Consider the following 12,946-nt stretch of genomic DNA (forward strand, 5'->3'; position numbering starts at 1 on the left):
AGAATATTCTCCATCTCCTATCATACTCTGCTTCCACCGGGCATTCCACTGATTTCAAAACTCGGTCAACTGTTGATCGCTGTTTCAGAAGACTCTACAATGTCTGGTTCAATTACAATGTTTTTACCTACATTAGGGATTTCCTTGTCGTCTGATTCGTCAGATAGAGATAACAAGGCCCAATCGTTCTCCAGAAAGTGGAGAACATTAGCAACACTTTTTTGCAGTTCTTTGGAATATATTTTTAAGAAGTTGATTTAGAAAGGATGACCTACACATACTGAGCAGCTCATGTTATACAGAAGCATGCTACATGGCAGACCAACCCAAACCCATCTCTCTGCATGTCAAGCCCATCCATTATCTCAGCCAATCATGGCTAGCCGGGAAGGCCTTTTTCTGTGGCTAAATCAACTAGGCTGGTAATATATATATTTTTTAAATCTTGGTATTTACAGATGGCATACGCGTTTGTAAAGACACTTGAAGGTTTACATGTTCCAGAAGGCATTTCTGCCTCAAAAAATGTTTACTTTCAAACGGCCTCTCCTGTGAAGTAGTGACGTGCGAAATACGCCTAGTTTCCTGAAACGAGTCACCAGTTACACCCCGTGTGTACGTGTTTGGTTGTGATTGTGTGAAACCAACACATTTCCCAGACAGGGAAGCTGCCGTTAGATTGGCCTCCCAGTACACACACACTTACCCAGACAGGGAAGCTGCCGTTAGATTGGCCTCCCAGTACCCTCACACTTACCCAGACAGGGAATATGCTGTTAGATTGGCCTCCCAGTACACACACACTTACCCAGACAGGGAAGCTGCCGTTAGATTGGCCTCCCAGTACCCTCACACTTACCCAGACAGGGAAGCTGCCGTTAGATTGGCCTCCCAGTACACACACACTTACCCAGACAGGGAAGCTGCCGTTAGATTGGCCTCCCAGTACACACACACTTACCCAGACAGGGAAGCTGCCGTTAGATTGGCCTCCCAGTACACACACACTTACCCAGACAGGGAAGCTGCCGTTAGATTGGCCTCCCAGTACACACACACTTACCCAGACAGGGAAGCTGCCGTTAGATTGGCCTCCCAGTACACACACACTTACCCAGACAGGGAAGCTGCCGTTAGATTGGCCTCCCAGTACACACACACTTACCCAGACAGGGAAGCTGCCGTTAGATTGGCCTCCCAGTACCCTCACACTTACCCAGACAGGGAAGCTGCTGTTAGATTGGCCTCCCAGTACACACACACTTACCCAGACAGGGAAGCTGCCGTTAGATTGGCCTCCCAGTACACACAAACTTACCCCTCTACCACCTCTAGGGCTGTGAGAGGCTTCATTTAACATCTCTAATTTGTTGTGCCCTGTTGTATAGATAAGATGGAGGGAGGAGGAGAGGAAGAGAGAGAAAGAGAGGGAAGGGAGAGAAAGGTAGAACAGGTGTCTCAGATCCTATCATGCTGACAGCCGATAACTCCTTCACAACAAAGAGAGGGGTGAGGAGAGCGAGCGTTATGAGAGAGTGTGAGTGGAGATTAAAACAATTACAGAGATGGAGAGAAACACAATGTAGAGTGTGAGAACAAGCAGGAACTAGACTATCAGTCATTCGTCATCACAACCACAATACAATCATTACATAACCATTACACAACCACAATACAACCATTACACAACCACAATACAACCATTACACAACCCCAAAAAACAACTATAACACAACCACAATATGATAAGATAACATATAGTTAATTAGTCCATATGTGATGGAAATGGGTCTTGAGCTTTAACCCGACCCCCCCCCCCCGATACACACACAAGCACAACAACACGATGTAACATGACCATGGCTCTGACTGAATGCTGTAGTGCTGTTCTTAATTTCCTTAACAAAAGTTATCCTCTAGAACATGTATTCCCAAACTGGGGTATGCGAACCCCCAGGGGTACGCCAAATAAAAATTTGATTATTATTCTTATTTTTTATTTATTTATTTCTCTTTTTTTTTATATTTTCAAACAGTACATTTATATTTTCCAACGGGGCTATATACATTTGGGTGAAGTTTTTTTTTCTTGCCTGAGTAGCCTCGTTTCACTGACCAAAAATCGAATTAAACCATCTAGTGTTCAGTGAAATAACAGCACATTGTCAAATACAGGTACCCTAGTCAAATAATTAACATCCAATCACATTAACCGTTACGTATGTAGCCAAACGTAGCTGCTGCTCATGTTGGTATCTGTACTGATGGCGCAAAAGCCATGATATAGGGAGACATAGTGGAGTGGTAATGTGCGTGCAAGCAGTTGCTCCCGACACCACTTGGGTACACTGCAGCATCCACCGAGAGGTTCTTGCTGCCAAGAGAATGCCTGACAGCTTGAAAGACGTTTTGGACACTACAGTGAAAATGGTTAACTTTGTTAAAGCAAGGCCCCTGAACTCTTATATATTTTCTGCGCAATGTAACGATATGGGCAGCGACCATGTAACGCTTTTACAACATACAGAAGTGTACTGGTTATCAAGGGGCAAAGTATTGACACGTTTTTTTAATTGAGAGACCTGCTTAAAGTTTGCTTTACTGACCATAATTTTCACTTGTCTGACTGCTTGCATGATGAGTTTCTCACACGACTGGCCTATCTGGGTGATGTTTTTTCTTGCCTGAACAACTATATTCATTGTGCTGGACAAAATTGAGACTCTGATTAAGAAATTGGAGCTCTTCTCTGTCTGCATTTTTGTTGTGTGCAAATGAACTCAAGTTTACAGACAATGTCAAATGTGATATAGTGAGTGAGTTGGGTGCACAATTGCGCAGGTACGTTCCCGAAATGGATGACACAAACAACTGGATTGGTTATCCCTTTCATGCCCTGCCTCCAGTCCACTTACCCATATCTGAACAATTTTCTGTGAAAATTGAATTTAATCAGAAGCCATTGCTAGAAACCATCAAAGTAGACTGTGCCGGCCTCCCGGGTGGCACCGCTAACACTGCATCGCAGTGCTAGCGGTGCCACCAGAAACTCTGGGTTTGCGCCCAGGCTCTATTGCAGCCGGCCACGACCGGGAGGTCCGTGGGGCGACGCACAATTGGCCTAGCATCGTCCGGGTTAGGGAGGGTTTGGCCGGTAGGGATATCCTTATCTCATCGCGCACTAGCGATCCTGTGGCAGGCCAGGCGCAGTGCACACTAACCAGGTCGCCAGGTGCACAGTGTTTCCTTCGACACATTGGTGCGGCTGGCTTCCGGGTTGGATGCGCACTGTGTTAAGAAGCAGTGCGGCTTGGTTGGGTTGTGTTTCGGAGGACGCATGGTTTTCGACCTTCGTCTCTCCCGAGCCCGTACGGGAGTTGTAGCGATGAGACCAGATAGTAACTACTAACAATTGGATACCACGAAATTGGGGAGAAAAAGGGGTAAAAATCAACAAAAAAAACACAAAAAAAAGTAGACTGTGCCTTGACAAATTGTGCTGTTAAGACACTGATGCCCTTTGCAACCGTGTATCTATGTGAGAGTGGATTCTCGGCCCTCACTAGCATGAAAACTAAATACAGTCACAGACTGTGTGTGGGAAATGATTTAAAATGGAGACTCTCTCCAATACAACCCAACAGAGTTATGCAGAGTTATGTGCATCCTCTCAAGCACACCATTCTCATTAACCTGCGGTGAGTTATTCACAATTTTCGATGAACAAAGAAGGTTTTATATGTAAGATGGTTAAAAAAAGAGCAAAATGATTGATTATTATTATTTGTGCCCTGGTCCTATAAGAGCTCTTTGTCACTTCCCACAAGCCAGGTTGTGACAAAAACTCAAACTCATTCTTATGTTTAATAAATGTATCGTAGAGCATCTGTGTGGCAGACTTATAATGATGGCAAAAAACAATATTTGAGAGTGCGCTGACCCTGGTGCTAGAGGGGGTACACAGCTGGAGGTTGAATGTTTGAAGGGGTACAGGACTATAAAAAGTTTGAGAACCAGTGATTCAGGCTTAGTGGAGTTCCTCAGAACAGAAGATCCATCCAGGCAGAAATATGATCCAGATGTTGCCAGGCATTGCAGCTATTCTGAGACCCACTGAGGTTTTCCCATAAATACATCAACAGATATTCCCTGTGGCAAAACAACACCAAAATCAACTTAATCTCTTCCAGAAATAACATGTCTGAGAGGATGATTACAGACATATTATCAGTAGCAGGTGCATGTAAACATACTAAAAAAACACAAGGCAATAATGGTGTCATGACATTGGCCTTGGGGTAGGTTTATGAGTCATAAATACCTCTCCCCCCCTTTTTCCTCTCTCTACCCTACTGATGTGAAATTTGAAAACCCCTTGGTTAACATAGAGATTCTGGCAACATCAGAAGGTGGGGGGAAATGAACTATATTCTGGTAATCCGACCAATTGAATATATGCGGTGGCACATAATGAATATGTCAGTTCGGTTGTCATCTGAGACATTCTCCTCAATGATAGGATGACATAAACTCTACAGTGGAAAATCTGTGAAGAGACATGGGTTATAAAACTTTTCAGACACACCCTTCTCGCTCCACTATATAAAGCCTTGACGAAAATGTAACCTCCTGTTCCAAGTACGTGAGGTCTGCAGCCTCTGCATTAAAAGGACTAACATGTCAAGTACAGAACTAAGCCAACCTCAGCGTGAGCTTTGGTTGCGAATGGTATGAACTTTGAACTCTTATTCACTACAGAAGTGGTACCTCCTAGCCTTTGAGTTAGCAACAGCAGCTGCAAACGTGGGCTAGGAAAGAACAGACAGTGTCCCGTCTACCACACAACGACGTTACTACAACGTATTCAATTGACCACCAGAGACATTCTTCAAAGGACAAAGGACTCGGTTGGGCAACACGGCCTTCCATCTACCACCAACCTACCGAAGCGCAACTCAGAGTAAATATTTATTGCATTTTCCTTTTTCAAATGGGCGGTAATTAAGAATGCATAAGATACTGTATTTACGATAGCACAGCTTCTCCCTTTGTCCCTCAGTCTTCCCTCAGTCTTCCCGCTCCTTCACTCAAACCCAGCCCCTTTTCTTTTGTGTAACAAGCTGTCATATCTGTTCCGCCCGCTAGGGATGTTTTCCTTTATGACGTAATTTGTAATCAAGTTATAATTTAATTATGTGTATGTGGAAATCTGTGTGATTAGTTAGGTATTTAGTAAATAAATAATTAAACCCAATTTTGTATTGCTGATTTAACTTGTTAGCCAGGGTTCGTGAAGATAAACAAGAATTTACAACTTTCAGATGAGACTGAATTAAGGTGACGATTAATATTGACTGTTATTGATGTCAAATATTACTAGGTCTTTTAGAGTTTATTTGGAGGATAACAGCTCTATAAATATTATGTTGTGGTGCCCTGACTCTCTAGTTAATTACATTTACAGGATTAGCTCAATCAGGTAATATTAATTACGGAGAAAGGATTTTATAGAATAGCATGTCATATCACTTAATCCGGTATAGCCAAAGACACGACAATGGCAATATACCTTATTATGGCAATATCTGTTATTTTATAGTTCGTTTCATCCCGAAAGCACCGCTTCCCAAACCCTTCTTACCCTTTGACCATCTGAAACCTTTTCTACCCAGAAGGACCTAGTCTTGTCTGCCACGACTCTCCAGCTACCATTTAGGAAGACGTGGCTTCACGTCCCTGTTGGTTTACTCTCTAATGGCACTGTAAACTGTTATTCCTATTAAAAGTCCCAGGTGTGTGCAAGTGCATGTGGCCTTAACCCAGCTGTCCCTGCATTCTCCTCTGAAGCACAGAACTGTGGGACAGTTTACTGAATCTGACTGCCTAATAAGGTCAGATGCTCACTCTGATACACATTTGGGGCTGCTGCAGTGGCCAAACACACACACACACACAATACACACAATACTAAGATATAAGACTCATAACAAAGAGGGAAGTCCACACACTCACTACCCCAGCTGTGTATGAGGTCAGAGGGGTTTCTGCACATTGTGTATCTGTGGGTTGCATGCGAGAAACACAGAAGCTATAAAACAAAAGATTAGTCACTAAGCTTGGAAGTCATCTCTGATTTACGTATAACACACACACACACACACACACACACACACACACACACACACACACACACACACACACACACACACACACACACACACACACACACACACACACACACACACAAAGGCTCAAACATAATATAGACACACACACATAGCATGCATAAATACAGTATCAGACACACACACACACATATGCAGACTCATACATAACATGAACACAGACACACAGTACACATGGTCTTTGAAGTGGGTTCAGACTGCATGCTATGTAGATGTGTAGAGTCACTTTGAACTTAATTTAACAGAGTGTTTAAGGTAAACCAGTTAACAGTGTCTGTGATGACCGCTCCTAGAACTGCTGTGTGTGTTTTTAGGAGAGCCATCACACAGAGCCATCACACAGATCAACCAGTCGCAGTTGCACATCAGCACGGGGTGTGTTCACAAGTCACCTTTCACAACCAGTTGTGGGTAGTGGCTCTCCTCTACCTATAGCACCTCATCTATCTGAAGAGAAGAGGAATGCTGTCTGTGAACTCTTTTCAGCAGCTCTGTTGCAAACTCCTATTAACACAATGTGAAACAGATGGATGCTGACCACAGACAGACGTGTTCTGACCAGCTCCTGATCCCACCACCTGGGAGTCCACCAGGGATTATCCTGATGTTCTGACAGGAGTTACCAGAATAACCCAAATACCCCTCCTTTGTTCTCTCTCTCTCTCTCTCTCTCTCTCTCCTTCCTTCCAAATACCACTCCTTAATGATCTCTCTCTCCTTCCAAATACCACTCCTTAATGATCTCTCTCTCCTTCCTTCCAAATACCACTCCTTAATGATCTCTCTCTCCTTCCTTCCAAATACCACTCCTTAATGATCTCTCTCTCCTTCCTTCCAAATACCACTCCTTAATGATCTCTCTCTCCTTCCTTCCAAATACCACTCCTTAATGATCTCTCTCTCCTTCCTTCCAAATTCCACTCCTTAATGATCTCTCTCTCCTTCCAAATTCCACTCCTTAATGATCTCTCTCTCCTTCCAAATACCACTCCTTAATGATCTCTCTCTCCTTCCTTCCAAATACCACTCCTTAATGATCTCTCTCTCCTTCCAAATTCCACTCCTTAATGATCTCTCTCTCCTTCCTTCCAAATACCACTCCTTAATGATCTCTCTCTCCTTCCTTCCAAATTCCACTCCTTAATGATCTCTCTCTCCTTCCTTCCAAATTCCACTCCTTAATGATCTCCCTCTCCTTCCTTCCAAATACCACTCCTTAATGATCTCTCTCTCCTTCCTTCCAAATTCCACTCCTTAATGATCTCTCTCTCCTTCCTTCCAAATTCCACTCCTTAATGATCTCTCTCTCCTTCCAAATACCACTCCTTAATGATCTCTCTCTCCTTCCAAATTCCACTCCTTAATGATCTCTCTCTCCTTCCTTCCAAATTCCACTCCTTAATGATCTCTCTCTCCTTCCTTCCAAATACCACTCCTTAATGATCTCTCTCTCCTTCCTTCCAAATTCCACTCCTTAATGATCTCTCTCTCCTTCCTTCCAAATTCCACTCCTTAATGATCTCTCTCTCCTTCCTTCCAAATTCCACTCCTTAATGATCTCTCTCTCCTTCCAAATACCACTCCTTAATGATCTCTCTCTCCTTCCTTCCAAATTCCACTCCTTAATGATCTCTCTCCTTCGAAATACCACTCCTTAATGATCTCTCTCTCCTTCCTTCCAAATTCCACTCCTTAATGATCTCTCTCTCCTTCCAAATACCACTCCTTAATGATCTCTCTCTCCTTCCAAATTCCACTCCTTAATGATCTCTCTCTCCTTCCTTCCAAATTCCACTCCTTAATGATCTCTCTCTCCTTCCTTCCAAATTCCACTCCTTAATGATCTCTCTCTCCTTCCAAATACCACTCCTTAATGATCTCTCTCTCCTTCCTTCCAAATACCACTCCTTAATGATCTCTCTCTCCTTCCTTCCAAATTCCACTCCTTAATGATCTCTCTCTCCTTCCTTCCAAATTCCACTCCTTAATGATCTCTCTCTCCTTCCTTCCAAATTCCACTCCTTAATGATCTCTCTCTCCTTCCTTCCAAATTCCACTCCTTAATGATCTCTCTCTCCTTCCAAATACCACTCCTTAATGATCTCTCTCTCCTTCCTTCCAAATTCCACTCCTTAATGATCTCTCTCTCCTTCCAAATACCACTCCTTAATGATCTCTCTCTCCTTCCTTCCAAATTCCACTCCTTAATGATCTCTCTCTCCTTCCAAATACCACTCCTTAATGATCTCTCTCTCCTTCCAAATTCCACTCCTTAATGATCTCTCTCTCCTTCCTTCCAAATTCCACTCCTTAATGATCTCTCTCTCCTTCCTTCCAAATTCCACTCCTTAATGATCTCTCTCTCCTTCCAAATACCACTCCTTAATGATCTCTCTCTCCTTCCTTCCAAATTCCACTCCTTAATGATCTCTCTCTCCTTCCTTCCAAATTCCACTCCTTAATGATCTCTCTCTCCTTCCTTCCAAATACCACTCCTTAATGATCTCTCTCTCCTTCCAAATACCACTCCTTAATGATCTCTCTCTCCTTCCAAATACCACTCCTTAATGATCTCTCTCTCCTTCCTTCCAAATTCCACTCCTTAATGATCTCTCTCTCCTTCCTTCCAAATACCACTCCTTAATGATCTCTCTCTCCTTCCAAATACCACTCCTTAATGATCTCTCTCTCCTTCCTTCCAAATTCCACTCCTTAATGATCTCTCTCCTTCCTTCCAAATACCACTCCTTAATGATCTCTCTCTCCTTCCAAATACCACTCCTTAATGATCTCTCTCTCCTTCCAAATACCACTCCTTAATGATCTCTCTCTCCTTCCAAATTCCACTCCTTAATGATCTCTCTCTCCTTCCTTCCAAATTCCACTCCTTAATGATCTCTCTCTCCTTCCAAATACCACTCCTTAATGATCTCTCTCTCCTTCCTTCCAAATTCCACTCCTTAATGATCTCTCTCTCCTTCCTTCCAAATACCACTCCTTAATGATCTCTCTCTCCTTCCAAATACCACTCCTTAATGATCTCTCTCTCCTTCCTTCCAAATACCACTCCTTAATGATCTCCCTCTCCTTCCTTCCAAATACCACTCCTTAATGATCTCTCTCTCCTTCCTTCCAAATACCACTCCTTAATGATCTCTCTCTCCTTCCAAATACCACTCCTTAATGATCTCTCTCTCCTTCCTTACAAATACCACTCCTTAATGATCTCTCTCTCCTTCCTTACAAATACCACTCCTTAATGATCTCTCTCTCTCTCTCTCTCCTTCCTTCCAAATACCACTCCTTAATGATCTCTCTCTCCTTCCAAATACCACTCCTTAATGATCTCTCTCTCTCTCTCTCCTTCCTTCCAAATAGCACTCCTTAATGATCTCTCTCTCCTTCCAAATACCACTCCTTAATGATCTCTCTCTCCTTCCTTCCAAATACCACTCCTTAATGATCTCTCTCTCCTTCCAAATACCACTCCTTAATGATCTCCCTCTCCTTCCTTCCAAATACCACTCCTTAATGATCTCTCTCTCCTTCCTTCCAAATACCACTCCTTAATGATCTCCCTCTCCTTCCTTCCAAATACCACTCCTTAATGATCTCTCTCTCCTTCCTTCCAAATTCCACTCCTTAATGATCTCTCTCTCCTTCCTTCCAAATTCCACTCCTTAATGATCTCCCTCTCCTTCCTTCCAAATACCACTCCTTAATGATCTCTCTCTCCTTCCTTCCAAATACCACTCCTTAATGATCTCTCTCTCCTTCCTTCCAAATTCCACTCCTTAATGATCTCTCTCTCCTTCCTTCCAAATACCACTCCTTAATGATCTCTCTCTCCTTCCTTCCAAATACCACTCCTTAATGATCTCTCTCTCCTTCCTTCCAAATACCACTCCTTAATGATCTCTCTCTCCTTCCTTCCAAATTCCACTCCTTAATGATCTCTCTCTCCTTCCTTCCAAATACCACTCCTTAATGATCTCTCTCTCCTTCCTTCCAAATACCACTCCTTAATGATCTCTCTCTCCTTCCTTCCAAATTCCACTCCTTAATGATCTCTCTCTCCTTCCTTCCAAATACCACTCCTTAATGATCTCTCTCTCCTTCCTTCCAAATACCACTCCTTAATGATCTCTCTCTCCTTCCTTCCAAATACCACTCCTTAATGATCTCTCTCTCCTTCCTTCCAAATTCCACTCCTTAATGATCTCTCTCTCCTTCCTTCCAAATACCACTCCTTAATGATCTCTCTCTCCTTCCTTCCAAATTCCACTCCTTAATGATCTCTCTCTCCTTCCTTCCAAATACCACTCCTTAATGATCTCTCTCTCCTTCCAAATACCACTCCTTAATGATCTCTCTCTCCTTCCTTCCAAATTCCACTCCTTAATGATCTCTCTCCTTCCTTCCAAATACCACTCCTTAATGATCTCTCTCTCCTTCCAAATACCACTCCTTAATGATCTCTCTCTCCTTCCAAATACCACTCCTTAATGATCTCTCTCTCCTTCCAAATACCACTCCTTAATGATCTCTCTCTCCTTCCTTCCAAATTCCACTCCTTAATGATCTCTCTCTCCTTCCAAATACCACTCCTTAATGATCTCTCTCTCCTTCCTTCCAAATTCCACTCCTTAATGATCTCTCTCTCCTTCCTTCCAAATACCACTCCTTAATGATCTCTCTCTCCTTCCAAATACCACTCCTTAATGATCTCTCTCTCCTTCCTTCCAAATACCACTCCTTAATGATCTCCCTCTCCTTCCTTCCAAATACCACTCCTTAATGATCTCTCTCTCCTTCCTTCCAAATACCACTCCTTAATGATCTCTCTCTCCTTCCAAATACCACTCCTTAATGATCTCTCTCTCCTTCCTTACAAATACCACTCCTTAATGATCTCTCTCTCCTTCCTTACAAATACCACTCCTTAATGATCTCTCTCTCTCTCTCTCCTTCCTTCCAAATACCACTCCTTAATGATCTCTCTCTCCTTCCAAATACCACTCCTTAATGATCTCTCTCTCTCTCTCTCTCCTTCCTTCCAAATACCACTCCTTAATGATCTCTCTCTCCTTCCAAATACCACTCCTTAATGATCTCTCTCTCCTTCCTTCCAAATACCACTCCTTAATGATCTCTCTCTCCTTCCAAATACCACTCCTTAATGATCTCCCTCTCCTTCCTTCCAAATACCACTCCTTAATGATCTCTCTCTCCTTCCTTCCAAATTCCACTCCTTAATGATCTCTCTCTCCTTCCTTCCAAATTCCACTCCTTAATGATCTCCCTCTCCTTCCTTCCAAATACCACTCCTTAATGATCTCTCTCTCCTTCCTTCTAAATACCACTCCTTAATGATCTCTCTCTCCTTCCTTCCAAATTCCACTCCTTAATGATCTCTCTCTCCTTCCTTCCAAATACCACTCCTTAATGATCTCTCTCTCCTTCCTTCCAAATACCACTCCTTAATGATCTCTCTCTCCTTCCTTCCAAATACCACTCCTTAATGATCTCTCTCTCCTTCCTTCCAAATTCCACTCCTTAATGATCTCTCTCTCCTTCCTTCCAAATACCACTCCTTAATGATCTCTCTCTCCTTCCTTCCAAATACCACTCCTTAATGATCTCTCTCTCCTTCCTTCCAAATTCCACTCCTTAATGATCTCTCTCTCCTTCCTTCCAAATACCACTCCTTAATGATCTCCCTCTCCTTCCTTCCAAATACCACTCCTTAATGATCTCTCTCTCCTTCCTTCCAAATTCCACTCCTTAATGATCTCTCTCTCCTTCCTTCCAAATACCACTCCTTAATGATCTCCCTCTCCTTCCTTCCAAATACCACTCCTTAATGATCTCTCTCTCCTTCCTTCCAAATACCACTCCTTAATGATCTCTCTCTCCTTCCAAATACCACTCCTTAATGATCTCTCTCTCCTTCCAAATACCACTCCTTAATGATCTCTCTCTCCTTCCTTCCAAATACCACTCCTTAATGATCTCTCTCTCCTTCCTTCCAAATACCACTCCTTAATGATCTCTCTCTCATTCCTTCCAAATACCACTCCTTTATGATCTCTCTCTCCTTCCTTCCAAATACCACTCCTTTATGATCTCTCTCTCCTTCCTTCCAAATACCACTCCTTAATGATCTCTCTCTCCTTCCTTCCAAATACCACTCCTTAATGATCTCTCTCTCCTTCCTTCCAAATACCACTCCTTAATGATCTCTCTCTCCTTCCAAATTCCACTCCTTAATGATCTCTCTCTCCTTCCTTCCAAATACCACTCCTTAATGATCTCTCTCTCCTTCCAAATACCACTCCTTAATGATCTCTCTCTCCTTCCTTCCAAATACCACTCCTTAATGATCTCTCTCTCCTTCCAAATTCCACTCCTTAATGATCTCTCTCTCCTTCCTTCCAAATACCACTCCTTAATGATCTCTCTCTCCTTCCTTCCAAATACCACTCCTTAATGATCTCTCTCTCCTTCCTTCCAAATACCACTCCTTAATTCTCCTTCTCCTTCCTTCCTCCAGGATAATTCTCTTCCTACAGCATCCAGGACGAACTGGGAAGCTGTGACCCAGATGGTGAGTTAGACACACACACTCTTACATGCTCAGGGTAAGAGAGGGACTGACCGGAGGCGAGTCTCATTAAGGCCCCTGGAGCCTCAGACCCCTGAGTCAGACCCTCTAACCCTCCTGATCAGCAGCGGGATAAACTCCTTGTCCCAGCATGGAG

General features: G+C 43.1%; 1 protein-coding gene across 1 annotated transcript in view; it reads left to right on the forward strand.

Annotated features, from left to right (window-relative positions):
* Window positions 1–12,946, forward strand: part of pdgfd (platelet derived growth factor d) — an 88,112-nt gene that overhangs the window by 53,353 nt on the left and 21,813 nt on the right. The window contains exon 4 of the mRNA XM_036961524.1: window positions 12,739–12,792. Coding sequence (XP_036817419.1) covers window positions 12,739–12,792 — 54 coding nt within the window. The remainder of the gene's footprint in view (window positions 1–12,738; window positions 12,793–12,946) is intronic.

This window comes from Oncorhynchus mykiss, chromosome 24 (assembly GCF_013265735.2).
Source record: "Oncorhynchus mykiss isolate Arlee chromosome 24, USDA_OmykA_1.1, whole genome shotgun sequence".
Lineage (NCBI taxonomy): Eukaryota > Metazoa > Chordata > Actinopteri > Salmoniformes > Salmonidae > Oncorhynchus > Oncorhynchus mykiss.